This window comes from Cydia pomonella, chromosome 22, assembly GCF_033807575.1.
Source record: "Cydia pomonella isolate Wapato2018A chromosome 22, ilCydPomo1, whole genome shotgun sequence".
Lineage (NCBI taxonomy): Eukaryota > Metazoa > Arthropoda > Insecta > Lepidoptera > Tortricidae > Cydia > Cydia pomonella.
The window spans coordinates 4,794,687-4,822,589 of NC_084724.1; the positions used below are offsets into that span (position 1 = coordinate 4,794,687).

General features: G+C 40.5%; 1 protein-coding gene and 1 long non-coding RNA gene across 2 annotated transcripts; both read left to right on the top strand.

Annotated features, from left to right (window-relative positions):
- Nucleotides 1-26: 26 nt before the first annotated feature.
- LOC133530407 (uncharacterized) lies at nucleotides 27-27,888 on the top strand. The gene is made up of 21 exons (XM_061868316.1): nucleotides 27-754; nucleotides 1,822-2,001; nucleotides 2,407-2,520; nucleotides 3,663-3,724; nucleotides 3,850-4,038; nucleotides 5,557-5,654; nucleotides 7,405-7,552; nucleotides 7,992-8,107; nucleotides 10,093-10,303; nucleotides 10,655-10,801; nucleotides 11,644-11,829; nucleotides 12,891-13,021; nucleotides 17,823-17,985; nucleotides 19,245-19,361; nucleotides 20,074-20,219; nucleotides 21,204-21,444; nucleotides 22,443-22,676; nucleotides 23,368-23,463; nucleotides 24,332-24,550; nucleotides 26,105-26,262; nucleotides 26,916-27,888. Exons 1-20 carry the CDS (start codon nucleotides 589-591, stop codon nucleotides 26,228-26,230), a joined length of 3,090 nt encoding a protein of 1,029 aa, XP_061724300.1. The 5' UTR covers nucleotides 27-588; the 3' UTR covers nucleotides 26,231-26,262; nucleotides 26,916-27,888.
- On the top strand, nucleotides 11,753-17,284 carry LOC133530342 (uncharacterized). Its single transcript, XR_009801297.1, has 3 exons — nucleotides 11,753-11,829; nucleotides 12,891-13,021; nucleotides 14,463-17,284. It is a non-coding gene; the product is annotated as an uncharacterized LOC133530342 (long non-coding RNA).
- Nucleotides 27,889-27,903: the final 15 nt, after the last annotated feature.

Genomic DNA, 27,903 nt, shown 5'->3' on the forward strand with positions numbered 1-27,903 from the left:
CTGAGAATCAACATGGTTCATGGTTAAAAATAATTGACCGTGTAGGGGAGCTCTTAATATGGCATGTGGAATTAGAATGACTTGTTTTGAAAACATTGTATAATTTTCTAGCACGTATCATTTTAAGTACATTTTTAATTTTAAATAACACTTTTTTATACATATTTTTCAAAAAATACCATAACTACAGATAACGCATAGCCAGCTTGAAGAACCATAAACAAATCACTGTGGCGTCTTTGTCGAGCGGATATTGTTTATGATCACTCGACATTTTCCTTTGCAAAATAATTTTGTGGTCAAAATTACTTTGATTATAATGTTTTCATTTATATCCTGATACATGATCGTGAATAATCATCGAACTATAACTATATCCTAAAAAAAACCTAGTGAAAGTTTTTACAAATGTTTAGTGCAAGGGACGCTTGCGAATTCTCCCTCGACCAATATAGCGGGAAATCTCTGTGTCGTGACGCGCACTAACATTAAGAATCCCTGTGGAGACTTTGAATATATTCAACAGCTTGTTATGTGGTCATTTACACTTTGACAGTGGTTCCGTGTCTTGTAAAGTAGCGATTGACAATGTCTGACGAAATGGCGGTTAGTGATAACCCAAGTGGGGAAGAAGCCGTCGTTAATGGAGCTGAAGCATTGGCAACGAGTGCCGAGGACGCGGCGCCGGAGGCCCCCGAGGCTCCCAGCGTGCCCGCGGACCCGGAGCCTGTAGAAACCAAGCCTATGAAAACTGGTAACTTAACACTTTCACATAACCTAGCTAACATTTTTGATGACGTATTTTTGCTATTTGTAAACGAATATTGTACTCTAATGAAGCATTAAAAGGTACTACGGCGTATGTTTATTGGTCACAGAGCTATAATTGTCAATCTTAAGCATAAATGATCAAGTTATTGACATGTTTATGCTGGACTGGGGCGGTGAAAGCTGTGACTAAAGACAGTTTAACATTCATTGTTAGGTTGCACAACTACAGCATTGAGTCGCGTTTGTAGAGACTAGTCATAGATTACAGTCCAACACGATTATACTTGAATTAATTATAACTTTGGAATTCATATGAATCAATCACTACTTTGATTGTTTTGATCCTTCGCATTTAGTTGGATAGTACTGGATCACCTTCAGTAAATATATGTTTGTTGTTTATGACTCAGATTTGCTACTTTTGGAAACTTAAAGCAGGCTCTTCACATGTATTTCTACAGAGTCAAGACATGTACTGTGACATCGGCATTAAAGCGGAGTATGCGTTTAAGAAATTTTAGATATGATTTAGAAATATAGTTAGCAAAAGGAAGTGAAGCAAGTCAATTGTTCGTTGTTTTAGCATTAGAAAGAAGGCAACATGATTATTTATTATTTTGCTTTCATAAGTAATTAATAATTTTTCAAAAGTGCATGTAACTCCTCTGGATTGGCAAAAAAAGCTTTTATTTCGGACAATTCATAATAAACTAAAGACATTACAAGACGATATTAAAATAATTAAATTACTCAATCAAATTTAATTAAATGTTACAGGTGCAATATTATTGTCACTTTTGATAATGTGCATGTGGCGCATGATTAATATCTTTTCCTGTTATGGAAACAAATAGAAGGAACTTCTGACTAGAGTTGGTAGTAACTCGAGTCTTTTGAGTCTACATTTCAAGAACTTGACTCATTCGAGACTGGGTTAAAGAAACTTCCAAGTCCCGAGTTGAGTCCTTTTTTAAACCACTCAAAAGAACTCGAGCCTCTGAATAAAGACTCCTTCAACAAGTTTCTAGATTCAAAATTCATGTTCCACAGAATCTAAAGATGAAGAATGGAATTCAGAAGAAGCTCCGGAGCCCGCAGAAGACACGGATGACAAACGGGGTGTCAAACGCAGGGCGTCAGCCGCTTTCAGCAATGCAGCTGATGAGGACTTCAAGGGATTTTCGAAGATCGAGCTGGATGACTCTGTTGTGGAATACAAGAAAGTTGTAGGTAAGCAAGTATTATGATGAGCAATGGCTTAAAGGTAGTTAATATGTATGTCAATTTAGTGGTGAATTGTGTTGTTCTGTTTTACTTAATTATATCTGTCATCTCATGTAACTACCATAATTCTAGCGAATAAAAAACTACAACTATAGCATGGAACCGAGATGCAAAAAGAAAAGATTAGAGTATGACTTGTTACAATCATGATCATCATTTGTGAAGTAAAAGGTACCACAGTGTCGCTTACAATAAGCACGAAATTTGCTTGTATTGTTATATGAATAACCTGTCTGAGTATCCTATGGCAAGTGACAATGTGGTAACTTTTGCTTGAAAACGACACATTTAGCTAACTTCAGAATTCATAAGATTAAAAAAGAATCTCATCAACACATTTTCTATGATTAGACAACTTGGAGGCAGAGGTGGCATTGGCCAGCAAAACAGTGGTGCCTCTCAGGACCGTGATGGGGACACCCACAGCTCCAGCCAGGGCCAGCAAACGACCAAGACAAGATACTGGTGAGAAATTGTAAAATAAATACATTATTCTGGTTTTTCTATGGCTCAATATATTTGACAACTTAGTTGAAAAGTTAGTAGTTAAAGTGATGAAACTGATGGCTAATTATAAAAATCGGCCAAGAGCATGTCGGGCTATGCTCAGTGTAGGGTTCCGTAGTTACCATTCTGACAGAACAGGCCAAACGGTGGCTATTATTAAGGATCATGTACATTACAAGCATAAGAGACTAAGGGAGTACCTTTGCAGTGCTTTGTACGTCGTTTTATTAGGAAGAGAAGATTTTTGCAATAACTCAAAAACGGCTGGACCGATCATGGCTATAGTTTTAATTTCAAGTATTTATTAAGCTTTTGTTTACCGATTTTTTTTAAGAGCAATTATTTCCGAAAATATTAATTATCAAAATTAGTTTTTGGAAACCCTAATTCATTGTGAAAGATCTATCTAACGAAACGATACTATTGGGTCTGAGCAAAAAAAAAAAACAGAAAAAACCCCCAAAGTTTTTATTCCACTGTTTTGTCGCCATGCATGATTAATGTATTCATGCCAAATTGCAACTTTCTAGCACTAACAATTACGGAGCATAGCCGCGGACGGACACACGGACATCCATTCTAGGTGACTACGAATCCCTAAAAAGTACGATTTTCCACCTCAAAAAAATTAAATATGAAAAATTTGGCACTTATTTAGGTCTCAATTCATTTGGGTTTACCATACATTTTCTTTAAAAACTCCCGTTTTCACATTTATAGGTATGGTACAATTTACCCTAAAGGGGTCCACTGATAACCAGTTCGCCCGACGATATCGGCCTGTCAGTTATTCAATCGTCAGCTTTTGCGAATAACTGACAGGCCGATATCGTCCGGCCAACTGGTAACCAGTGGGCCCCTTTAGATCCAGAATTATCAAGATGATATGATATGCTCTTTGTTACATTTTTAATAATTTGTCCTGGAATATCGGCCTGTCAGTTATTCGATCGTCAGCTTTTGCGAATAACTGACAGGCAGATATCGTCCGGCGAACTGGTAATCAGTGGGCCCCTTTAGATCCAGAATTATCAAGATGATATGATATGCTCTTTGTTACATTTTTAATAATTTGTCCTGGAATACTTTAATTTTTACAGATGGATCCAGACCTTCATCAGCCCTGTCCTCAAGATCTGAAGATGGAGTATCTTCCACTGAGGTATGAACAATTAAATCCTTAAGTGCATGAATGAAAGTTTATTTTAGAATGCTTGGTTTTGAATGTATGGATTCAAATAACCTGAATAATTATTTTGGTTACAGTCGCTATTGGTTCTCCGGCAGGTATCCTCCCCCGCGGTCCGAGGCCGCCGCGCCACCACCGAGATGTCGTCGCCGCTGCTGCGGGTGCCTCTCGAGAAGGGCTGGAAGCGGGAGCTGGTGTACCGCGCCGCGCTGGATCAGCACTCGCGGCGCAATGCTGACATATACTACTACACGCCGCAGGGCAAGAAGCTACGCTCCACTAGAGAGGTGAGATTCTGTGACAAATTCAGTCTGTCTCAGTTGATAGAGAAAATATACTTATAGCCTAAAAGCGGTGCGTAAGAGCAATGTGCGGTCAAAAATTTCGAGAAAGCAGTGTTCCGTTATTCAAATTAATGAAAATTTAAATATTTCCGTGTATGGCAGTATTTGTTAAATGCAACCCTAATTTATTCTCTTAAGTCTCACAATACCGCAGATTTGCAACGCGATCACAATACGATCAGAAGTTGCCATATTGCGGAATTTCATTGGAACTAAATTTTTCATACTAAACTGAACTGTCACTATACATGACAATAACAGCGCCCTCTTGACAGTAATCGTATATTTTTGGTCGGGCTTTACTATGGTAATGACGTTGTTAATTTATTGTCTTCATTTACCGCGACAGTTATTCATGACAAAAGACAATTTAAACGCATTATATGGCGTATGATGAATTTAAAATACGTCCGTAGACTAATAACAGTCTATATGTGATCACGAGTGCTAGTAACGGGCTTGAAACATCGGGATATACTTATACTTAAGCCGGGTCCACACAGAGCGAGCATACGTGCGAGGCAATTTCCTCACACACAAAAGGGCCTGTTTAGACGTGCCTCGGCCTATGTATGCTATTGACACAATGAAAAAAAAAACGGCCAAGTGCGAGTCGGACTCGCCCATGAAGGGGGGTTCCGTACCATTTATGACGCATTAAATAAAACTACTTACTAGATCTCGTTCAAACCAATTTGCGGTGGAAGTTTGCATGGTAATGTACATCATATATTTTTTTAGTTTTATCATTCTGTTATTTTAGAAGTTACGGGGGGGGGGGGGGGCACATTTTACCACTTTGGAAGTGTCTCTCGCGCAAACTATTCAGTTTAGAAAAAAAATGATATTAGATATCTCAATATCATTTTTGAAGACCTATCCATAAATACCCCACACGTATGGTATTGACGAAAAAAAAAAATTGAGGTTCAGTATGGGGAACCCCCAAAATTTATTGTTTTTTTTTTTTTCTATTTTTGTGTGAAAATCTTAATGCGGTTCACAGAATACATCTACTTACCAAGTTTCAACAGTATAGTTCTTATAGTTTCGGAGAAAAGTGGCTGTGACATAAACGGACAGACAGACAGACATGACGAATCCATAAGGGTTCCGTTTTTTGCCATTTGGCTACGGAACCCTAAAAAACTAGGTTTATAGGTTTTCATTTTTTTTTTTTCAAAATTTGCAATTTAAAAAAAAATGTTTAAAAAAAGCGAAACCTAGGATATATTATGCTGCAGCGATCGACATTAAAATCAAAGTCTGTTAAGATTTAGTTAGTGTAAAACGTTTTCTCCCGAAATTGAATTTTATAGAAAAAGTACCGCTATTTCGTTAGGATCGCAAAGCTATTCTTCCCTCCTAACATTTTCTAAGTCTTTAAGTCTTGTCAGTGTTTGCACTTGTTTATATTCTAATACTTCTAACAGGCATTCATTCTCATAATTTATTCCACAGGTAGGGGAACACCTTTCTGGAACCGGACTGACTTTAGACAACTTTTCATTCTTCAAAGAACCACTGGGTGTAGATGACCCCGAAAAAGAAATAATTCGGTAAGTCCACTTCTTCCTAGCGTTTGTCCCGGCTTAGTGCCACGGCTCATGGGAGCTTGGGGTTCGCTTGGAAACTAATCCCAAGAATTGGCATAAGCTAGCTTATGAGGGTAAACTAGGCCTTATTAGTTAGTCCAGTCTTCTCACGATGTTTTCCTTCACCGAAAAGCGACTGATAAATGGGTCATTTCCCGGCAGGGAAAAAAAATGTCAGGTCATAGAATTTGCTGATATTTGGAATAGTTATACTATTCGATGTCCTGAATTTATGTGTGTTTTTATTTTATTTTTATTTGGCAACGTTTCCGGTTTATAAGCATTTAAAAAATGGACAAAATTGGAGGAGTGCATTTTTCAAAAGCTGATGTTGCTATTATGTAATAAACTGAAAAATAAGATTAATATTGATTTTTATACAATATTAATTGCTCGTTTTTGTAGTTATTATAATTTTGATTTTTTTAATTTTTTTCATACAAAAAACCGGAGATAAAAATTTCATGTCAAATTTATGTAAAGTTCGGTATTTTTGAAAAATTATACTTTTACTTCAAAATGTAGCTTGTAGTTCATAAAAATGCCTGGAAAGTTTGAGAATGGGATCTTCATTCGTTTTGGAGATACATGACCTAGAGGTGGGCGCCACGCCGGTAAGCCTGCGACGCCGGCGCCGCCGGCCGCTAGAGAAATTCACGCTGAGCGAGCTCGGTCAAATCTGTACCCGGGTCAAAAGTGTGTAAAGAATTGTCAGCAAAATGTCGTTTAAAGTGAAACAGTTTTCAGTAGTAGAACTGCATAATTAGAAAAAAAAATAGGAACCGAACTTTATATAAATTCGACTTGAAATTTTTATTTCCGGTTTTTTGTATGAAACATTAAATATATTATAAATGCAAGAAAGAGCAATTAATATTGTATAAAAATCAATATTAAACTTCTTTTTCAGTTTATTAAATAATAGCAACATCAGCTTTTGAAAAACGCACTTCTCCGATTTTGTCCATTTTTAAATGCTTCTAAACCGGAAGCGGTGCCGAATAAAAAAAAAAACTTAAACATAAATTCAGGACGTCGAGTAGTATATTCCAAATATCAGCAAATTCTACCTGACATTTTTTTCGCTGCCTGCTTGGCGTAAATATCAAGTGATATATCGTAAGTCCCGAAACTCATTGGTACGAGCCGGGGTTTGAACCCGCGACCTCCGGACCGAAAGTCGCACGCTCTTACGGCTAGGCTCCCAACGCTTTTTTTAATTAAATAAGTTCATAATTTAGTTATTTGTGGTTTAGTACTACCGCTAAAATAGGAGTCTAAAAGTAATTGTACAAGTTTTCATCTACTTTGAGGCATCATGTTTGTCGTGTTTTTGCCATACATGCTCATAGAGGTATATATATATACACACATATATTATAGGACATTATTACACAAATTCACTAAGTCCCACAGTAAGCTCAATAAGGCTTGTGTTGTAGGTACTTAGACAACGATATTATATAATATATAAATACTTAAATATATAGAAAACACCCCAGACTCAGTGCATAATAATATAGAGATGAAATGGGGGAGGGGCCAGATGACCGAACTAGATGTACTTATGGAACTTTTAGTAGGAGTAGCAGAGAAAGCGCTATTATTGTTTGTCCTTGTCACAGTCTCATTTTTCACCAAATATTACCGGGGGGGTAGTCAAAAAGCCCAAAGGGTGAAATCTACGTGCTGCTAAAATTATTTTTACCAACAGTGACGCGAAACTGATGCGGAAAGCGGAGTCCCCCGTGGCTCAGACGGCGCCCCCCGCGGCGGAGGGCAAGCGCACGCCCAAGCCCAAGCCGCCCAAGGGCGCCAGCCCCGAGCCCGTCACTCCCAAGTCGCCGCCGGCCAAGATCAAGGTATCGTCGGTTATTATATTTATCTGTACGCTTGGTACAAGAGCGCCGCGAAAGACGCGTCTGCGTGATAGACTACCCATCGCCCACAAATTAATACAGGATGAAAACGACGATAAGTGAGGAGCTTATATTCAAAACCTGATTTGTCCCCATGATGTCAAACTGAGATAAATGAAATACTCGGCAAGCTTAGTTGCCTAAGTACGGTACGAGATTGAAAAGCTTGATTATTTCACTATTGCATAAAATACTTCTTCTACCAGTCAACTAAAAAACTACAGCGTATTGAAATGAATCTTATAGTCGAATTCGGAGCCCATGCATGAAAGTACGCAATTATAGTTTGTTATACGAAATCTTAATTCAACACAGTCGACAAGTAGAAAACGTATTATAATAATTAGTTACCCAGTATGTTAAAAATATCGATGTTCGACAGGTGAAGTCAATGCAGCCGCGCCTGAACCGCACGCCCGCCGCGCCGCCCGCCAAGAAGCCCGCCGCCGCCGCCGCCGCCGCCGACAACAACAACACGCAGGCCATCAAGAAGAACAGGTATTTAGGACCTAGCCACCATACGAAGAAGGCTATTATACTTACCACAATACACATTGGCGAGTCTTTCTTTTTATCGTGCGATATATGAACGGTTTTCGCTGCTCGCTGGCATCCAGACCGTGCCTTAACGACGCGTATTAATCGGGCGCGTGTGACTAGGGAAATAAGAATTTGAACCTTCTATACAAATAATAGATTGTACAATAAGAGCATAAAGCGATCCATTTTTAATCTATCAGTTTTTAACAATGGTCATTAAGCCTGAGTTATACTGTCTGCTTTTCACTACGATTGCGAGGAAAATTTACAAAAATATCTAATATTTTAGGTTATTTTACAGTATTTGTTCAAGACTAAAGCAAATCGTACTTGGGCCGGTCGGGGACAGGCCGGCAGGGTTGACAGACTTTGAACTTTATTGCTAAGTTAATAAAGGTCGTAATAGATGATTTTACTTTATGCTCTAGAACATAATAAGCAATTTTATGTCGCTTACACGCGAGTTAAATGTAAATTTTACAAGCATGAGAAATTAAAAGTTAAATTTTTTATTGGCACTGTCATTTGAATTTAACTATTGTATAATTTATATTAAAAGTTCAAATTGCTTTGATACTGGCATGATGTGATGTGCTCCGATTGCAAATGTTTGATGTAAATCATGCATAAAGACACACAATGACACACAGCATACTGAAAACGGATACTTTTTGCATACAATCTTATGCAAAATTCACTCGTGTTTAGGGTTCCGTATCCAAAGGGTAAGACGGGACACTATTACTAAGACTCCGCTGTCCGTCTGACCGCTGACAGTTGAAATTCTCACAGATGATGTATTTCTGTTGCCTTTATAACAACAAATACTAAAAAGTACGGAACCCTCGGTGGGTTAGTCCAACTCGCACTTGTCCGGTGTTTCTACGAATTGCTTATCGTAGCATATGCTCTGTTGAACGGATTTTTTGGAAATAGCCTTCTCCGTTGTCAGATGATAACGAAACTAAATCCTTTTAGTTTTCCATACTGTTAGATATGGAAAATCGGAAAAGGGATTAGCTTTGTTTCGTTTAATTACATGAAATATATTATATACGCTGTAGATAAATAACTGTGATTAAATATTATTGTCATAGGTATTTTATAATTGTCATAATATCTTGTACTGAACGTTTGCAAACTTGTTTTTTTTTTATAATTTACATTTGTTAATATAAAACTATTTGATGGTTTGACACATTTCCTACCACACTTTAAACAACCAATCGTCTGCTATATGGATGATTGTAGTAATTCAACGTACATAGTTATATCTAGAAATGCGATCCATTTGATTATTATTAAATACTTTATAATAACAGTAGGCCTAGCACAGAAGCGGTGCGACAATATCTCGCTCGCGAGATAGACTACCCGTCTTTTCGTCTAGATATACTGTCACTCGCTTCGGTCATACAGATATTAGTAAGCATAGAATGCTCCCTCCATCAAGTAGCCGATTTATCAGTACCGCTACCTGACAATAGATGTCGCGACGAACGAAAAGTCTAATGCTTAACAATTTTCAGCTAATATTATGATTGGATTAACCGAAACTATATTTGAAACACCTCCTGCTTGTTATTTTAGGTGTAAATTGTTGTGCACTTTTCGTCAGTCGCGACACTCGTGACATCTAGTGTCAAGTAGCGGTACTGATAAATCCACTACTTAACGCTTAGATGTCGACTACGAAAACGATAAGAGTTTTAGTAAGAAAACTGATGTATGGAGGGAGCATTCTATGCTTATTTCTCTATAATTCTGTGCTAGGCTGAATTCGGATTTCTATGTCCTATAGTTTGAAATGACAGTCGTTAAACATAAGTGAAGTATCAAATGGACCGCATGACAACTGTATTGTCCGGAGGGTTGATTGACACAGTGCAATGAGCCCTCCTCGGCGGGTACTGAATGCGCGCGAGTGTAGTAACCTCGGGCAGAACGGCGCCGCCGGTCCCCGCCGCGCCGGCCGCGCCGGTGCCGGTGCCGGTGCCGGTCCCCGTAGCGGCGCCGGTGCCGGTCCCGGTTCCCGTAGCGGCGCCGGTCCCGGTGCCGGTCCCGGTGCCGGTCCCCGTGCCGGTGGCCCCGCCGCCGCTGCAGAGCCGGCCGCCCGTGTCGCCGGTTGATGCGAAGATTGAGCAGCATGACTTGGTGAGCGATTTTTCTTTTGAATGCCGTCAAAAAACTTACTTATTTTACTGTACTGTAGTTATTTTACAAAACTCTTCATAATTTACTAAAATTTCAAAGTAGAATACTGTGTTATTTGTTACTTTATTAGGCATCTGTCGGAAGCCAAACTTTTACTTTACGGGTCTAAACACGCGAGATAGTATTGTTTTATTTTTCTTGAGGACTTTAATATTAATTTTCTATATTTTTGATTTTTAACTCTAAAATCTGTAATCTCTTAGTGCAATATTTTACATCATTCTTAATATGCAGCAGGACACATGATAGAATTTAAAAGAGCATTTTAAACGAAAATTATTTTTTGTCCAGACCTCACCCCGACAGTTGGTGCAACCTTGCTCCATGACATGTGGTCGCGGAGTGCCCACACTAGCCTGCGGGCTCTGTCTGTGCCTCTACCACCCTGCCTGCGCCGGCCTCACGGCTCCTAGACCCGAAGGCACCTTTTTTTGCAAGGTAATCATAATAGACAGTTGGTCGTAACCTTATGACCTGTGGTCGCGCAGTGTCCATAGTGGTTTGCCTTGCCCTGAGGAGTTCCTAGACCAGATGGGAGCTTTTGCGAGGTAAACTTTACTCGATATCTATTTTATTCCTCACTACCGCAGTTTGTGCAGGCGTGTTCTATGGAACACTGTGAACCTGTGGTCGCGGTGTAGGCACGGTCCACACAGCACATATACACTTGCTTATTTGTAATCTTGGTAGTGTGTCTCATTTTTTGTATGCGACCACATGTGATTATGCGTTTATAATCGACTAATCTGGTCTTAAACAGATAATGTCACGATCATCAGTATTGAGGGACCGACTGAAGAAGAACAGTATGGAATTGGCTACTTGACATTTTTACGGTTCCGTACCCAAAGGGTCAAACGTCCGTCCATCCGTTCGTCCGTCCGTCTGTCACCAGGCTGTATCTCATGAATTGTGATAATTAGCCTGTTGAAATTTCTACAGATTATGTATTTCTGTTGCCGCTATAACAACAAATACTAAAAACAGAATAAAATTAATATTTCTTTCGAATCTCGAAGTTCTCATCCAATCACCGAAGTTAAGCAACATCGGGCGGGGTCAGTACTTGGATGGGTGACCGTTTTTATAAAAGGTACGGAACCCTTCCTGTGCGAGTCCGACTCGCACTTGGCCGGTTTTTATAATGGATGGCTCATTTTTTATCCATTTAGCTAAATTTGGTTATAATATTCAACATGTGCCAAGTACCCAATTGTAGCGCCGCCGCGGTTCAAACTGCAAGTGCGTGCAAGCCCTTAATTGTGAACATATTGTGTCAGAACTGCCGCAAGTCCAGCTCGCCGTCGTCGTCCCCGCCGCCGCTGACGCACAAGTCCGGCGTGACGTCGCTGGCGGCGCCGAGCGCGCGCCGGCCCGCCGCGCCCGCCGCGCCCGCGCCCGCGCTGCTGCCCCGCCCGCGCGCCGCCGCGCCGCCGGCGGACAAACGGGTCACGCTGAGAATGAAGGTACGATACGGTACTTTCCTACTAGTCTAATCAGTTTCTTTTTAAGGGTTTCGTAGTTAAAATGGCGAGAAATCGTACGGCAAGCAACATCTGCGCCTGATGTCAGCGGTTGACCAGGACGCTCTGCAAAGAGTACAACGACAAAGAAGAAGAAGTCACCTGGAAACCCTTATTCAGAGTGACCAAAAAATAACTGCATTTCTGTCTCCAGTGAAAAATTTATTTTGGCTGGTCCATTTTCTATGGGATACTTTTTTTCGCGATTTCGGGGTTGGTCCCATAGTAAAAATTGCTCAGTATGATCCCAAAACCTTTCTGGCAACGAGAATGCAGTTTTTTTTTTTTACCACCGTGTAGTTTCGCCATGTCCGTCTGTCCGTCCGCGGCTTTGCTCCGTGATCGTCGTTAGTACTAGAAAGCTGCAATTTGGCATGAATACATTAATCATGCATAAAGACAGAACGGTGAAATAAAACTACAAATAAAATCTTAAGTATAATCAGCCAAGAAAGTGGTTTACTGACTGTATTTGTCAAGTAATAGAGTCGAAAAGTTGTAAACCACTTTCTTGGTGACTGTACCTTCCCATACGAAATGCTTTTTTTTTTGCTTAGGCCCAATAGTGTGTGATATCGTCGGATAGGTCTTAATACTATTATACTTTTCAAAACGAATAAGGATCTCCGAAAACCATTTTTTGATGGAGTTAATATTTTCGGAAATAATCGCCCCAAAAGAAAAAAATATGTACTTACGTATTTTTTCGATTTGTCACAACTTCAATCAATCCATTTTTCGTGTTATGGCTCCATCAAGGTTTTGATGATTCTGCCAATGTCATATCAAAACTCACGTTCAAGTCGCTCACTTTTTAAAATTCTATCCAATTAAATAAATAGAAATTGTGTCAAAATATATCTGCTCTAAATATGTTTTTCTGATAATTATCTTGTGCTTTATTTCGTCCATGGTGTGAAATAATGTAATTCAAATACAGGAAACATCCAAACATCCCTATACTAGATATACTATCCGAAAATGTTATATATGTAATGTTACAGATGGCAGGCGGGCCGGACGGCGCTCGCGTGTGGGCGGTGTCACCTGCGCGTGGCTCGCTGCCGCAGTCGCTGGCCGTGCTCAACGGGCGGCGCTTCATCGTCGTGCCGCGCGCTATAGTGCAGCCTGCTCCGTGCGTACACACACACACACACACACACACAACACACACACACACACACACACACAAACACACACACACACACACACACGCACACACACACTGACACACACATACATCCGCACACACGCGCACGCACCTACACATTTATCAATCGCCTTGAATCTATGCGAATATATATTATGAGAATATACAAGCGCTGTCACTTACGAAACGTTTTTCATAGCAATGTTTATATATAAGCCAATAAAAGAGAGACATTCTCGACCACAAGCTTGGCAGGTTTAATTTGTTAATGGCAAAGAGGTACTTCGCTGGTCAGTGACGAATCCAGGACTTAGGTATGGGATGGGCTCCGGATTTTGATTTGGGAGGGGCTTGAACCTAAAGAGGACTAGACTTTAGGTTAGACATGAAGCGAGAAAATTCGCTACTGAGCCCCGACGGTGCACGGGTTATTTTAAACGTCTAAACTTCTGTAAAATATTGTAGGACATTATTACACGAATTGACTAAGTCCCACAGTAAGCTCAATAAGGCTTGTGTTGAGGGTACTTAGACAACGATATATATAATATATAAATATATATAAATACTTAAATACATAGAAAACATCCAGGACTCAGGAAAAAATATCCATGCTGCCAACTTATCTTGGTCTGACTCTAGTTCACTTATCTGCGAGTGTCCTAAACTATACGTCATGGAGTTTATGCCCAATATTAAAGAATTAACTTTTCATTACTTATTTTATGGACATTTGCATATTTGTACTTATGATCGATGCTTGACAAAAAATGGAAGCAACAGATCATAACGAATCGCTTTTAAACCCGAAATTGATTCTCTAGGGAGTAAAAGCCAAGGAGTAGAGAGGGCCCTCCCTTTACTAGTAATTAATAATAGTACATTGTGCAACGAAGGAGGGTAAGTAAAATTTGGATACGAGGGTGGTAATTCCCGACAGGCGCAAGCGCAGGCTGGAGGGAATTAAAGACACGAGTTTGCAATATTCTTACCCCCGGAGTTACACACAAAAAACTAAATTTTAAGCGAAATAATTCTTAAATACGCTGCCATTTCAAACATTCGTCCGCCATTTTGTAATTCTTGACAGGTTAGGCCTCGAAGGCACAGACCTATTCGGCATTCAGCTACGATTGAAAATTATGTAAAAATATTTTTAACGGCTTTTATAATAAATAAATAATTTTAAACATAAACAAAAATATTAAATTATAAACGTCAGTATTTTAAAAGTAAAACTTATTTATGCAACTTGGTTTGTATGAATAAGTGACATTATTAAAGAAAAAAGCCATAACTCCGAGCTATAGTTATTTTTCACAATCCATAACTCCCGCGGGAACAAAATAGGTCTTTATCCTTCAGTACACCTGCATGAAATAAGATCTTTTTCGAGCAAGTGTGATGAAAATGTATTTTGTTTCAGATAACAGTTGGGCGTCAGTGACACGGGCAGCATCGCGCTGCAAACTGTTTAATCACAATTAACTGTACACTAAGATCGACTAAGATAATATCGAATGCAGAATTTAATGGACTACATCAATGCTGGGGCCTGTAACCTTTAACGCAAATCGGATTGTTTGTGTCAATAGGGAATATAGTATTACGCCAAATTCTGCGTAAAAGGGTCATTAGCACATACTGAGGGCCTACCGTGAGGCACATAAATCGATATCGCTATTTGCCTTTCTATCACTCTTGCATATTCGAGCGATAGAGAGACAGATAACGAAATTTCGCGTTTCGTTTCGTCTGCCTGCTGTAAATAAACCGCTTTGACGCATCCATTTCATAGTGAAAACTTGTCAAAAAACTGTTTACGGCATAGTATGTATAAGTTACTCTATGGTTTGGTTGGTAGTGCTGCACTCTGGTGGCGCAGAATTTTGCAGTAATACACCCTAATGTAATTTATTATGGGCTATGATTTTAGCATAAGCTTACTATGGATTGTATGTTTATGTAATGTGTTTCATTGTGGAATCAAAACTACTGAGACGATTTTTATGAACGATGTGGCGATCGAGGTATACAGAAAAAACACGGTCTACTTTAGCAAAGATAATATATAACTCTGTATAAGATAAATAAAGACTAAGAAACTAACGTGCTTCGAATAATCAAGAAAAAATTATTATCGAATAGATGGCGACACCGTTTGGTATTTAACACATATCAGTGAAAGAATATGGGTCAAATAGTCATCACCTCCCGGCTGATACTTTGTCGGATGACAGTTTAGATGCTATTATGATAAAAAAAAATAGTCAGCTGGTTATATCGCGGTGGAAAGACCGTCAGCTGGTAACATGAACATGTAAAAATATACGCGCCTTACAACAAATGTTCGCAAAGTATGCGTAATACTAATCCGTTTATTTGACGCCTGATGGAATGCTACATGCAAAGTTTCATTATCACTATCATAAAAAGGTAAAGCGCTTATTTTTTACATGTTCATGCGACCAGCTGACGTTCTTTCCACCGCGATTTAACCGGTTGACAATTTTTTTAACTCGCAATAGCATCTAAACTATCATCTAAAGCAGGCGAAAAATATTATTAACGTAGACCAGTTTCATTTAAGGTTTCAAGAAGTATGTAATTGGTAGATCGCACAGGGTTTCGTTAGTAAACAGGAGATCTTGGGTCTAATCAAGTTGGCCACCCCTGATCTAAAGTATCAAACGGGTGGCGATGCCTGAATTTATTTTTACGTGTCCATCCCTGAACCCACCCACGGAGCGGCATCTGACTTCCACGAGGGTTCATCATACATAGCCGTTATCACCCGGGAGGCGTCCGGTCATAGAAATCTGTTCCTGGCTCGCGGTCGATGTGTAGTTTGCCTATTAAACTAAATGGATGATCTCTTTCTGTCACGTTCGTATGTGTAAAAAAACATCGACGCTGATGAAAACTAATTACGTTTTCAAGGAAATCAGATATTTCATCATTCTTATCACCAGAGCCCGTACATTTCATGCCGTTGACGCAAAAATGATTTAATTTAACATACAGGCAGTTTTTTTATAACACTACAAATTTAGATAACTAGCCTATTGACGCGTTGAATAATACATATTTGTTACGTAAAATACATTGCTTAAAATAAAAAATATGTCTTATTTAACAATCTCTTTCTTAGTTGAGTAATAAACTAACAATTTATTATTTAGTTGAGTGACAATAGATGAAAATCAGACGTTTCTGTACTGATTGTCCAGTATCGATATCAGTTATGTAAAGAGGTTGACAAATGACTTATTATTACGAAAAGACTAATTTGAATCATCCTCTCTATGTAGCGTGACGTATTTTTTGAAATGTACGGACCCTGCTTATCACTGTCATTTGGTTCCTATTATTAAAATCGTGTTAAAAATTATTGTGTAACCTTGCACATTATGTAGTGATGAATTGATGATACGGTTTCTGTAAGGAGAGAATATTAATAACTTAATATTTAAATTACCACCATTAATAGAGATATTATTAGAGACTTACCCCTTATTCATAAACGTAAACTAAAGCCGCTAATAATCCTTTGTCCCTTTCCATAATACCAATACGTCGGAAAGGGACAAAAGATTATTAGCGGCTTGTAAACTTTAGTAGACGTTTATGAATAAGGGGGTTAAGGATTACAGGAACGAAGTTTATTGTATTGTTACTAGTACCAGAATATCTCAGTGTAATCTATAAATAAGAAAGGCCTATTTTATACATTCATTGACTTAGCATATATTTGTAATTAAGGTATTTTAATTTTATACAAATTAGTGTGTATGTAACCAATATTATTCAGATTAAGTTAATATTTTCCTACTTGATTTAAGGTAATTTCATTGTTAAGTTGATCCCTTTTAAAATAAATATTGTAGTAAGTGAATTCGTTTTATATAAAGGTTTGGTTTTTTTTAACAAGCTTTTATTTAACTTGCAATGTACCTATGTATTTTTGTACGGTTCAAATCTTGCAAGTTAAATTTGACCCGTTTCCTTGTTTCCGATTAACATTATGGCACCATCGAGCTGATCTGATAACCAAACATTGCATGTTGGGTAAATAGCTACATTGTTTATTTTTGAGAAATAAATTCAAAATGTATGTTCTGTTTGTTTGTTTCAGGAGTTTTTAACGGTTAATAATGTTTCTCTTACAGGTCACTTATTTATTTTTGTATATATTCTTGTGTTACTGTAGAGGAGATGTATCAAACCAATAAATCTTGTAGCCAATAACCTTTTGTTTGCTATAGCGACCTTTTACAAGATATTAAAGGTAAGGTATTATACGTTCAGTACAAGATATAACAAGTTTAATTCACAGATGATGTTTAAGAATTTATACCATGCATGTATGAGATGTGAATAATACAATATTTTGAGTATAGACGCAGTTATAAATAAGTATTATAGTTGGTACGGGTGTGATTTGGTGTGGTACTTTATTTATGTTCAATCTGTAACATGTTACGGCGCGATAATTTGGGGAAATCATTATACTTGGATTTTTCACTTCCATATATGCAATATGCCTACGATTTCGTGTACGGTTGCGAATATACAATATATAATTCGATCTGTCTTTAACCCTTTAGAATGATAAATCTCATGCCAATATCAACAATATTATCGACAAAAATATTAAAAATCATGAAAGTCACTTAACTCGCGTCTTAAGCCTTGGCATTTAAAATGGTTGGAATTAGGAACGATTTCTCCATTTCTATTTTTTTAAAATTGTCGCTAGCAACTAAGTGAATTATTATTCCACCAGTGAGTCGAGGCCAGTGCGGGGCCGCGTGGCCAACGGCGCCGCGCCCGCGCCCGCCGCCGACTCGCCGCGGCGGCGCGGCCGGCCCCGGCTGGACGAGAGCACCGACCACTTCACCGCCTTCTACCAGAAGGCCAAGGAACACAACTACAACGTGCAAGTACAGGTAGGGAAATACGAAGCCCTGCTTCTCTTCTTCTCTCGTGTCTAGGTTCCCCTAAACAGTGGATGCCCATAAAGCAGCGGTGCTGACAGCCCGGACCGTGGCGTCTCTCAGGTCAGATTCAGGGCACGAGTGCGGGCACGCGGGGCAATCCAGCAGGTGCGCCATGGTTTGTGTACGAAGCCCTAATAAATAAAAAGAGACGTCATAAAATACTATTACACTAGGATAGTTGTCATTAACACTAGGATAGCGTTTCATATATAGGCAAGGCTCGGAAACCGGTTAAATTTCCAAACCGGAAACATTTTAAATACGGTTTCGCTCGAAAAACCGTTATTTTTTAACCGGTTTTTATGAGAACAGTTCTTCTCAAATTAACCGGTTTAGAACAATAAAAACCGGTTTCTTCCTATGTCGGTGTCTATGTTTATGTGAAAAACCACCAAGCCGACCGGACGTTGTGTCGGTCGTCGAATAAAGCAGTTTTTTAGGTTACAATAAAGTTCTTAAAACGTTCGCGTTCTTATAAAAGTTCGGAGGATAACCAATATACACCGGTATTTACCGGTAAGATTTTAAAAATCAGTTTCGAGCCTTGTATATAGGAAAAACTAGTTAACAAGACTTGCGTTGCGATGCCGAGTATACGAGGATAAACGTTTGCAAATATGTAAAAGACCCACTTTAGTGGCTTATCATTATCATCTACAGTTTGTTGTATATTGGTTAGACACATTTTTGACGAAGTGTTTTGTCTTTCTGGTGCTATTTTTGTTCGTCTGGTTCCTGAATACTACCAAACCAAAAATGTCACCAAAATATAAAGACAAATTATGCGATCCAAACGCCCGTGATATTGGCCCATATGACTAGACAATTTGTGGATGTGTTTGACGTCACGCCGTCGATTACCTTACTACCGTAGTTGAACGTTTCTTTTTTTGTTGCCACATTTTTTATGTGGCCTTTATTGCCACTTGTATTATTTCTAGTCAGCTTCGCGAGCCCTTTTCATCCTTATAGGAGAAAAATAATGACCAAACATTTCCATACATTTTTCGAACTTTCCTTTAAGTTACCGCCATACAAAGTATGTGGGGACAAGGAAAAACACTAGGACATTTTTTCATCTCATTGGGATCGAAAGAGCTCGGGATTCAGTCGAAAAAAGACAAAATTAATGAAAAAAAAAAATACAAATTGAAAGAGTGACATTTTTTTAATGAGAAACGCTCAGTTAATTGGTGTTATTGTTCTAGATCTTCCAATACCTAGGCATGCGTGACTTAGCGCACTGTGCGCGCGTGTGCCGCCTGTGGCGAGAGCTGGCCGCCACGCCGCAGCTCTGGAGGCACGTCAGGATGAAAAATTCACACGTTAGTATTTTATAATTATCTATGGAGCAGTCTACACTTTTCTCTCAAACAATGCCGTTTTGCACGATTGTTCTTTGGGTCAAATTAAGCTGGTCTAACACCATAGCTACTTGGTTAGAAATATCGATTGGCAAGCCAAGTAGTACAAAAAGGCGGGAAATTTATAAAATGGAGGTGCGAAGATTTAGTCAGTCTGTCCATAGCAAATTTGAATTTCGCGCCTTGTTCTACTGACAAAGCGGGTTTGCCAGAGTACAGAGCGTACTGTCCCTGTAATCACGGGTTAATTAAAAGATCAACTTAGTTGGAACTTAGTAACAATCGTTCCAAGGGGCGTCGCCTAAGACTAAAGTGCATGCTCGCTCGACTCCTATTATTCAAGTATTCATCAATTGTCCCTATTGCATTTACGACTACTTAAGAAATTCATACCAAGAAGATTTAAATTATTTCACCCCATTAATTCCGCTCAAATAAAGAGCAGGATTGTAACATTTTTTGCTTATCGCTAGAGTAATGTAATTATAATCATTTCAATATTCGTATTCATTTATATTCTGGCACACCCACTTTGTCAGTGCTAACAGGCGCCAAGTTAAAAAATTAAGACGCGAACTGTTGGTTTCCGCCAAATTTTAATTTCGCGCCTTTTCTGCTGACAAGGTGGGTGTTTGAGTATATATTAATAATGCCATACGAATTTGACGCGTAGGTGAGTGATTGGGGAGGACTGTTCGCGGCTCTACGGCGGCACGGCACGAAGAGGCTGGACTTGCGGAAGATGCTGTTACCGCAGAACGACGCCGTCTTTTGGGAGCAGTTCGGAGAGCATGTGAAACAGCTGGACGAGTTAGAGAGGTATGACAACACATCACGCTCGAAGGACCACATGTTGTCCCCAAAACTTAGAAAATTTTAGTAAACGAATCCATACTAAGTCATCAGTTTAGGGGGGGGGGGGGGGGGTACTTAAGTACCACGCTTGGTCACAGGGAGGAGGGGATCTTAGGTTTTCATCACGTAGGCAATATCCTCTATGGAAATCTCGCTTGTCCGAGCTTTATTCAAATAAGGCGCGCAGCGTTTAGCGCTGTCGAAAGTAAAAAGCAACACACGCAAATTATTATTTTATTAACTTTATTTTTGTATAATATACGTAAAGTCATATGTTATATGGGGGGTCTTGGATTATACTAGTGCTGGCATAGATGGTAGGATAGAACATACGCAATGCGACAAAATTAAAAGTTAAAAACACGTTCCTGACAACATACCAAATACAACCTAGGTAATCTGGTCCTGGTGATCCTATTTATGGAAAAATTTACTATTTTCGGAAAGACTTGAACTTGCGACCATTGGAATACCGGCTCAATCGCTTCTGCCTACTTAGTTACGGAGGCTTACCAGAATTTTTCCTTTAATATAAATCTCTCTCGCAGACGTTTCTGCGTGATAAAGCAAAAATTGTGCAAACATACTGTCTTAGCTTTACTAATACTTTCTATATTCAGTTGCAAAACGCGGACTGATGGTCCAACGTTCCTTGTTTTTGGGCGCTTAAAAGTGCCTTTTTTAAAGACATCCGAATTCATATTGAGAATTAGTTGTTGAAGTAGAGTAAGCTGCGAGACCTTGAAGAGACAGTGCAGCTGCCAAAGTTGTTGCGCTCTTAGCACCACCCGGGGATCACGTGTAGGGCTATCTAAGGTAATTCCTACGGACGTGGAGCAACATCGACCCCAACTGTAAATTTTAAAAAAGTAGAGTAACTAAAAGCCATACGAAAAAAAAAATAGTTAGTCCCCGGGGGCCTCGCTTATCTCTGCGTCCCACCCGCAGGATAGAGATGTGCCGCTGCCCGGCCAGCGCGGTGGAGGCGCTGTGCCGCGGCGCGGGCAACCTGCGCGCGCTGTCGGCGCTGGCCATCCGCTCCGCGCTGCTGGACCCCGCGCCGCTGGCCGCGCTGCCGCACCTGCACGAGCTGCGCCTCAAGAGCATGGCGGGCTTGTCGCTCACCCGGGACTTGCAGCCCTTGGCGGCCTTGACGAGGCTCACGCATCTTTCGCTCACCTCCATCAAGGTCAGTTTCGAGGCCACGAAAACCTAGAAAACGACCAACATTAATTTTGTGAAATGGATTAAAACTGACAACTTTATATCGCGGGTTTGATCTTTGATTGACCGCCAAGTAATCCAAGGAAATATAAAAGACTTCTATTTTGTGTGACTAATTATATTTATCTACACACATATCATAAACCTATGATGCCTTAAAAATCCGTAAACAATGGCCAACATTAAGATAAACTGTTTTGTTACAATAAATTTCTTATATTTGAAAATGTAGTGATTGCTTCATTACTACATCAAAATCGATTTGGTTGACATTCAAATTACGAATATCTCTGAAAAAAAAGCAATTCGATTCGACCTCTATTCTAATATTAGTCGAGATGCCTTTTTGTTTTGTTGCATAAAATTTTGACAAATCACGTTTGTTAGTTTGTATCGAACGATATGGGATTAGGCCTCCGACTCTAATTTGTCTTTGAATTTTGCGTGAAAAACGTTTTTATTTACCGCCATTTGAGGTTTTTTTTTATTAGGTTTAAATATACAATAAGTTTGTTTTGTTGTTTTGAAAGTAACTATAGCAAAAGTTTCGTTTAAAATAAGCGATAAAAATATTTCGGCGACGCGGCCACATATCCGCGAGTTCCGCCAAAAGAGCAACGTTGCCCCAATGTTGGTGGTAATTTGAGTTAGTGAATATATCATTGAAAGTTTATAATATGTGTGTAGATACAATAGTGTATGTAACTGTACATAATTAGGCATTAGAACACTGGTGTGGGTTTATGTAATGAGTTTCATAAAAGGATCACACAGGTATTAAAATTCCTAGTTATACTCTGCTTTATCTACATTAATATTATAAGCTTTAACAAAACAAAGTAAAGCCAGACCAGAAATATATGATCATTGTCAAAAAGGCTCTGTTATTCTCATGTTATGGTGACAGTTCAGTTTAGTATGAAAAATTTAGTTCCAATGAAATTCCACTTCATACATTTACAGGAACTAGGTTGGTGCGCATGCGACGTAGTAGGCCAACTTCCACAGCTCGAGTCGCTCGAGCTCGGCGAGTGCAGTTTTCGCGCCGAATTCGCGCTCGTGCTCGGCAAGCTGACGCGCCTAAAACGGCTGCGTTTAGAGCGTGGCACCGCTCAATGTGCGGCCCCGGCCTTACTGCGAGCGGTGGCGCTACTGCCCAATCTTACTAGCTTGGAACTTGTCAATTTCGACGTCAAGGTGAGTCTAATGTCCACTAGATGTCGCTTTAACAGGAGCTGTAACACTATAGGGACCGTGCGCGTTAGAGGGTCTGCCATCTTGTGGTCTGAATCGGAACCATAAACATGCACATTTACACGTCACGTGCTTTCTTGTGCATAGTAGGTTCTGCCATCTTGTGGGCTACATCGGAACAAAAAACATCACATTTACGCCTCGCGCCAAAAATCTGACGGCTCCTGTGCTGCCTCCTACAGTTCATGCACGCTCCCTATTGAAATGTTCTTGGCAAGCTAGCAGCTGCGTCTGGAACGGGGCCCCGCTCAATATGTGACTGTGGCCTTACTGCGAGCGGTGGCGCTGCTACCCAATCTTACTGCTTGGAACTGGTCAATTTCGACATCAAGGTGAGTGTAATGTCAACTAGAGGTCGCTTTAACAGACTGTTGAATTTAAATTTGAAGTTTAATAGCTGTCAATAGAGTTGAATATTATAACTGCCTTATATGGTTGTATAGGCGGTAAACGGTTAAATGTGCGGCCCCGGTTTTATTGAGAGCGTTGGCGCTGCTCCCTATGCTTACTTCTTTTCCTTCGTAAAAGGTGAATTTACTGTCTCTCTTACGTGGCTACAAAGTTTTTCTTCACGATAAAAAAATATGTGTATATTTTTCAATATTTTAAATAAAATACGATTTTTTTGTTACAGGTCGGTTTTGACGACGCGCTGGCCGAGTGTAAAAACATACAGAGGTTGCTCATCATACCAACGTACGTCTCGCAGTCCGCCACCACCAACAAACAGGTATGGTATATTATATCATTTTTCTACTCATCGACTGTAATGGTTGAATTAAGATTTCGTATACCAAACTATAATTGCGTACTTTTCATGTATAAGCTCGCAACACAACTATAATATTCATTTTGATACGCTGTAGTCAACTATAAAAAAGTGACCAATCACGTGCCTCCGTGTTTCTATAGATGACTCGTAGAACAAGTATTGTATACAATAGTGATATAATCAAGCTATTCAATCTCGGGCAACTCAGCAAGCTTCGTTGCCTAAACACTGTACTCGACTGAAAATATCTCAATTTTATCACGATTATATAAAATACTATTTTAACTTAGTTTTGATGAGGAAAAAGAAAGGAATAATGTAAGCCACATTACAGCTCTCGATTATAGACATGATTGATCGTGGGAATTCAATCAAGTCGCATACGGTTTTCCCTCGATGGGATTTATGGTTTTAGAGTTTAATTACTATATACTTGTTGCCAATGTATTACACTCAAGGGTCCCGAGATACAGGCTCAGCCTAGTTTGGGGTCCGCCAGTATACCAATTATGTATTTCTGTGTTCTGTATAGAAATAAATAATTTTAATTATAATATTCTGCAAAGTATACATACGATTCAGTTCCTAGCCATCATTTAGTTTTGTAGTTCTACCTTTTAAAACGTTATTTTTATAAGTTTGTCGCTTGTACTACACCGAAAACGAAGTTAATTTGCAACTATGTCACGAAAGTTCCTTTTAAATCACAATAGACCTTATGTGTTTTTACTAAGGGTCATGAAGATTGATTACAGTTAAGAAAGGTAAAATTTAGTCGCAATACCATGTCATACTCAATGAGTCGATAATCGAACAATTTATTCAGGTGCTAAGCGGCGTGCTGAGTCTCAAAGACACCTTAACCCACCTAATGTGGGGCGTCACCATCGAGCTGCTCCGCGTGACGGAGCTGTTCATCGACCAGTGCGAGCAGGGCGCCGAGCGCCGCCGCGACGTCGGCGAGTGCATCCCCGTGCTCAAGCCGGTCCCTGGCTGCAGGCTGCCTCCGGACAACACCAAGCAGGAGCCGCGGACACCCCCGCAGGTATACAGTAGTGCGTCCCCGTGCTCAAGCCGGTCCCTGGCTGCAGGCTGCCTCCGGACAACACCAAGCAGGAGCCGCGGACACCCCCGCAGGTATACAGTAGTGCGTCCCCGTGCTCAAGCCGGTCCCTGGCTGCAGGCTGCCTCCGGACAACACCAAGCAGGAGCCGCGGACACCCCCGCAGGTATACAGTAGTGCGTCCCCGTGCTCAAGCCGGTCCCTGGCTGCAGGCTGCCTCCGGACAACACCAAGCAGGAGCCGCGGACACCCCCGCAGGTATACAGTAGTGCGTCCCCGTGCTCAAGCCGGTCCCTGGCTGCAGGCTGCCTCCGGACAACACCAAGCAGGAGCCGCGGACACCCCCGCAGGTATACAGTAGTGCGTCCCCGTGCTCAAGCCGGTCCCTGGCTGCAGGCTGCCTCCGGACAACACCAAGCAGGAGCCGCGGACACCCCCGCAGGTATACAGTAGTGCGTCCCCGTGCTCAAGCCGGTCCCTGGCTGCAGGCTGCCTCCGGACAACACCAAGCAGGAGCCGCGGACACCCCCGCAGGTATACAGTAGTGCGTCCCCGTGCTCAAGCCGGTCCCTGGCTGCAGGCTGCCTCCGGACAACACCAAGCAGGAGCCGCGGACACCCCCGCAGGTATACAGTAGTGCGTCCCCGTGCTCAAGCCGGTCCCTGGCTGCAGGCTGCCTCCGGACAACACCAAGCAGGAGCCGCGGACACCCCCGCAGGTATACAGTAGTGCGTCCCCGTGCTCAAGCCGGTCCCTGGCTGCAGGCTGCCTCCGGACAACACCAAGCAGGAGCCGCGGACACCCCCGCAGGTATACAGTAGTACCCGTGCGGAATTCCTGCATTTTGTTTATTGAAAAGGTATATTTTAAAATGAGACTTAAACGATTGTTTTGTTTTAAGGCATCTTAATGGTGGAGGGATATTATTCCAGCACTTGGTTGCGAGGTACCGGAAGCAGCCCGTAGAAGAGACGGTTTTGTGTGGGTGTGTTTCTAAAAGACAACGCCTGTTGGATCTAGTACCACGTCATCTGTGGAATGAGGAAATATGTATTTTTGAGTATAAATATTCCGGCTTTTTGTCATTCGAGACACCAAACAAAGACTTTCAAGGTGTAGGTGTCTACGTCATATTAAATATTGAAGCCATATTTAGATGTGGTTTAATGTGACTCCTAGGCGGGACTGAATAACATAAACGGTAACAGGCATTCTGAACTCGCTGTATAAGACGTCGTCTTTTGAACTGCGAGAAAGCCCGACAGGCTTGATCAACTTTATCATATACATATATAATATTCCAAATTGCTCGTACCCCCTGGGCCCGTTCACAAGCTGAGGGGATAAGACAGCCCGCGGTTACCACACATAGGCACTCCCGTACTAATTCAGTATGGACGCGCGACCGCATATGAGATGCGTTCACGTTTATGGCCAGACATCGCACTCGTCGTCACTCCTCGAGTGCGATGTATGTATATGACCAATATTAGTGTAAGGAAATAAAAAAAGCTTATGAATACTTTTGTTCTGCAGGTGGAGATCCTCCCGCTGCCGACGCTGCAGCGGCTGCTGTCCGCGCAGCTACCCAACACCAAGCTAAAGCTGCTCCGCATACCTTTCCACGCCACGTGGCGTCAGTCGCTCGCGGACTTCCAGTAGCCGACGTGGCGACGTGGAATAGTAATGCTAAAGTACGTCTCATGCTACATTTACACGCTGTGCAAGTCTCGACAAACAACTTCGACGGTCGTGTTTGCCTGTCCGGAATACAATGACGCACTTGCAAGCGTGTAAATGGTATTCAAGTGTTTTTACGGGCTTGGAGCTTGTAGGCGTTTGCCAAGTTTCGGCAAGCGTGTAAATATAGCATAAGATATATGTGTATAGTCGTTCGATTTGAAGCTGGCCCGAAGCGGCTAATCTTTTGCCTGCAAAAAAAGGGTCGTATAATTCTAATTGGCACCTGAGCGCGGGCTAGTCCAACGCTCAAACAACCAGTGTAGCTGTGCTCTCCGATAACGCGCCTTTGTTACTTACGCATATAGAGGACACATTTTAGACTGGTTCGGTAGCGTTCGACTCGCCGGCACTCAGTAACCGTATAGGGACTACACAAGAAATCGCAAATGTTTTTACCATTTTGAATCTTATTCCAATTACCATAGGAGTTGTAATTTAATAACCGGTTAAAGTGACCGGGCCCTTTTTTTTGCAGGTAGTGGCACGCGCCGTTTTAGTTAACAATAGACAAAGGATAAGCCGTTGGGGGCCAGCTACAAATCTAACTACTATACCAACTCACTATAATCTACAAAATCTACATCTATATATTTCATATTTTCAGAGGAGTTTGGTGTTGTTGGTTCCACGCTCTCGCTTGCTAAGATGGCGCGGAGATGGCTACACGCACGGAAATTGCTTCTCTCGTACGGATTTAGGTTTTCGTGGCATTCCGAATGAGGAGGTCGTTTAAACTGATACCGCGAGAGTGTTCATCCTTAATACATTTCCTTGATAGGAATCTGTAAATCGATACTACAGTACGTTACAATAAGCTCATGTGTAACTACTGAGTTTTTCTAATGTATGGCGCAGATAATGCGTTTTTAAAGCGCCAAAATAAAATACCGAAACCAATGAGCGGAAGAGTTCAAATTGTATTTCTAAATGCAAGGTTAAACCCTGAATCCGTTTCATACCTTGTTCGTAAAAGAAAAACACTTAATTTTGTTCCATAACAGAAAGGTCCTTATGTTTTAAGTGCAATAAGGTCCTTTTTATCTGAAATTTGAACAAAAATTCTGATAGAAAGGTGACATGAAGCATAAGGACCCTTCTCTGACGGAAAGCCACAATTTGAAAGGTCGGCAATCCATTAGTGACACTCTTCAATTGCATAAAGTGTTACAGATTTTTTAAAGAAATCTCGTGTTTCTACCATTGACATTGAAAATACCATTGTACATATGTTTTGACATTTTATTATATTTCTTGACGCATATATTCAGTTTGAATGCCTAAAAAAATACATTATGCACAAATGTTCTAAAGTGCGAGACAGATACAACACACGTAGATTAACAAACAACATATCTATACTGTAAACGATAGGGTTAACTATACTAATCTCGCCCCCATCCATTTACTGGCCTATTAAACCTTATGGTGATACACGGATTTAAACTTTAAATTTTTACACATTATTAAATTATAGAACGGGAAATAATCGCGTATTAAGTATTAAACACGCCCGGCTGGAAGATGTTCATGTCAACTTTAGCCAGACTTCGAGACCACGGGGACGCCGTCCTCGAAACGTCGGAGGTAAATTT

Coding starts and splice junctions, on each gene's coding strand:
- LOC133530407 (XM_061868316.1), top strand. CDS start 589: ATGTCTGACGAAATGGCGGTTAGTGATAACCCAAGTGGGGAAGAAGCC. Junction 5,655..7,404: donor CCCGAAAAAGAAATAATTCG/GTAAGTCCACTT, acceptor TTTTACCAACAG/TGACGCGAAACTGATGCGGA. Junction 24,551..26,104: donor AGCCGCGGACACCCCCGCAG/GTATACAGTAGT, acceptor TTTGTTCTGCAG/GTGGAGATCCTCCCGCTGCC.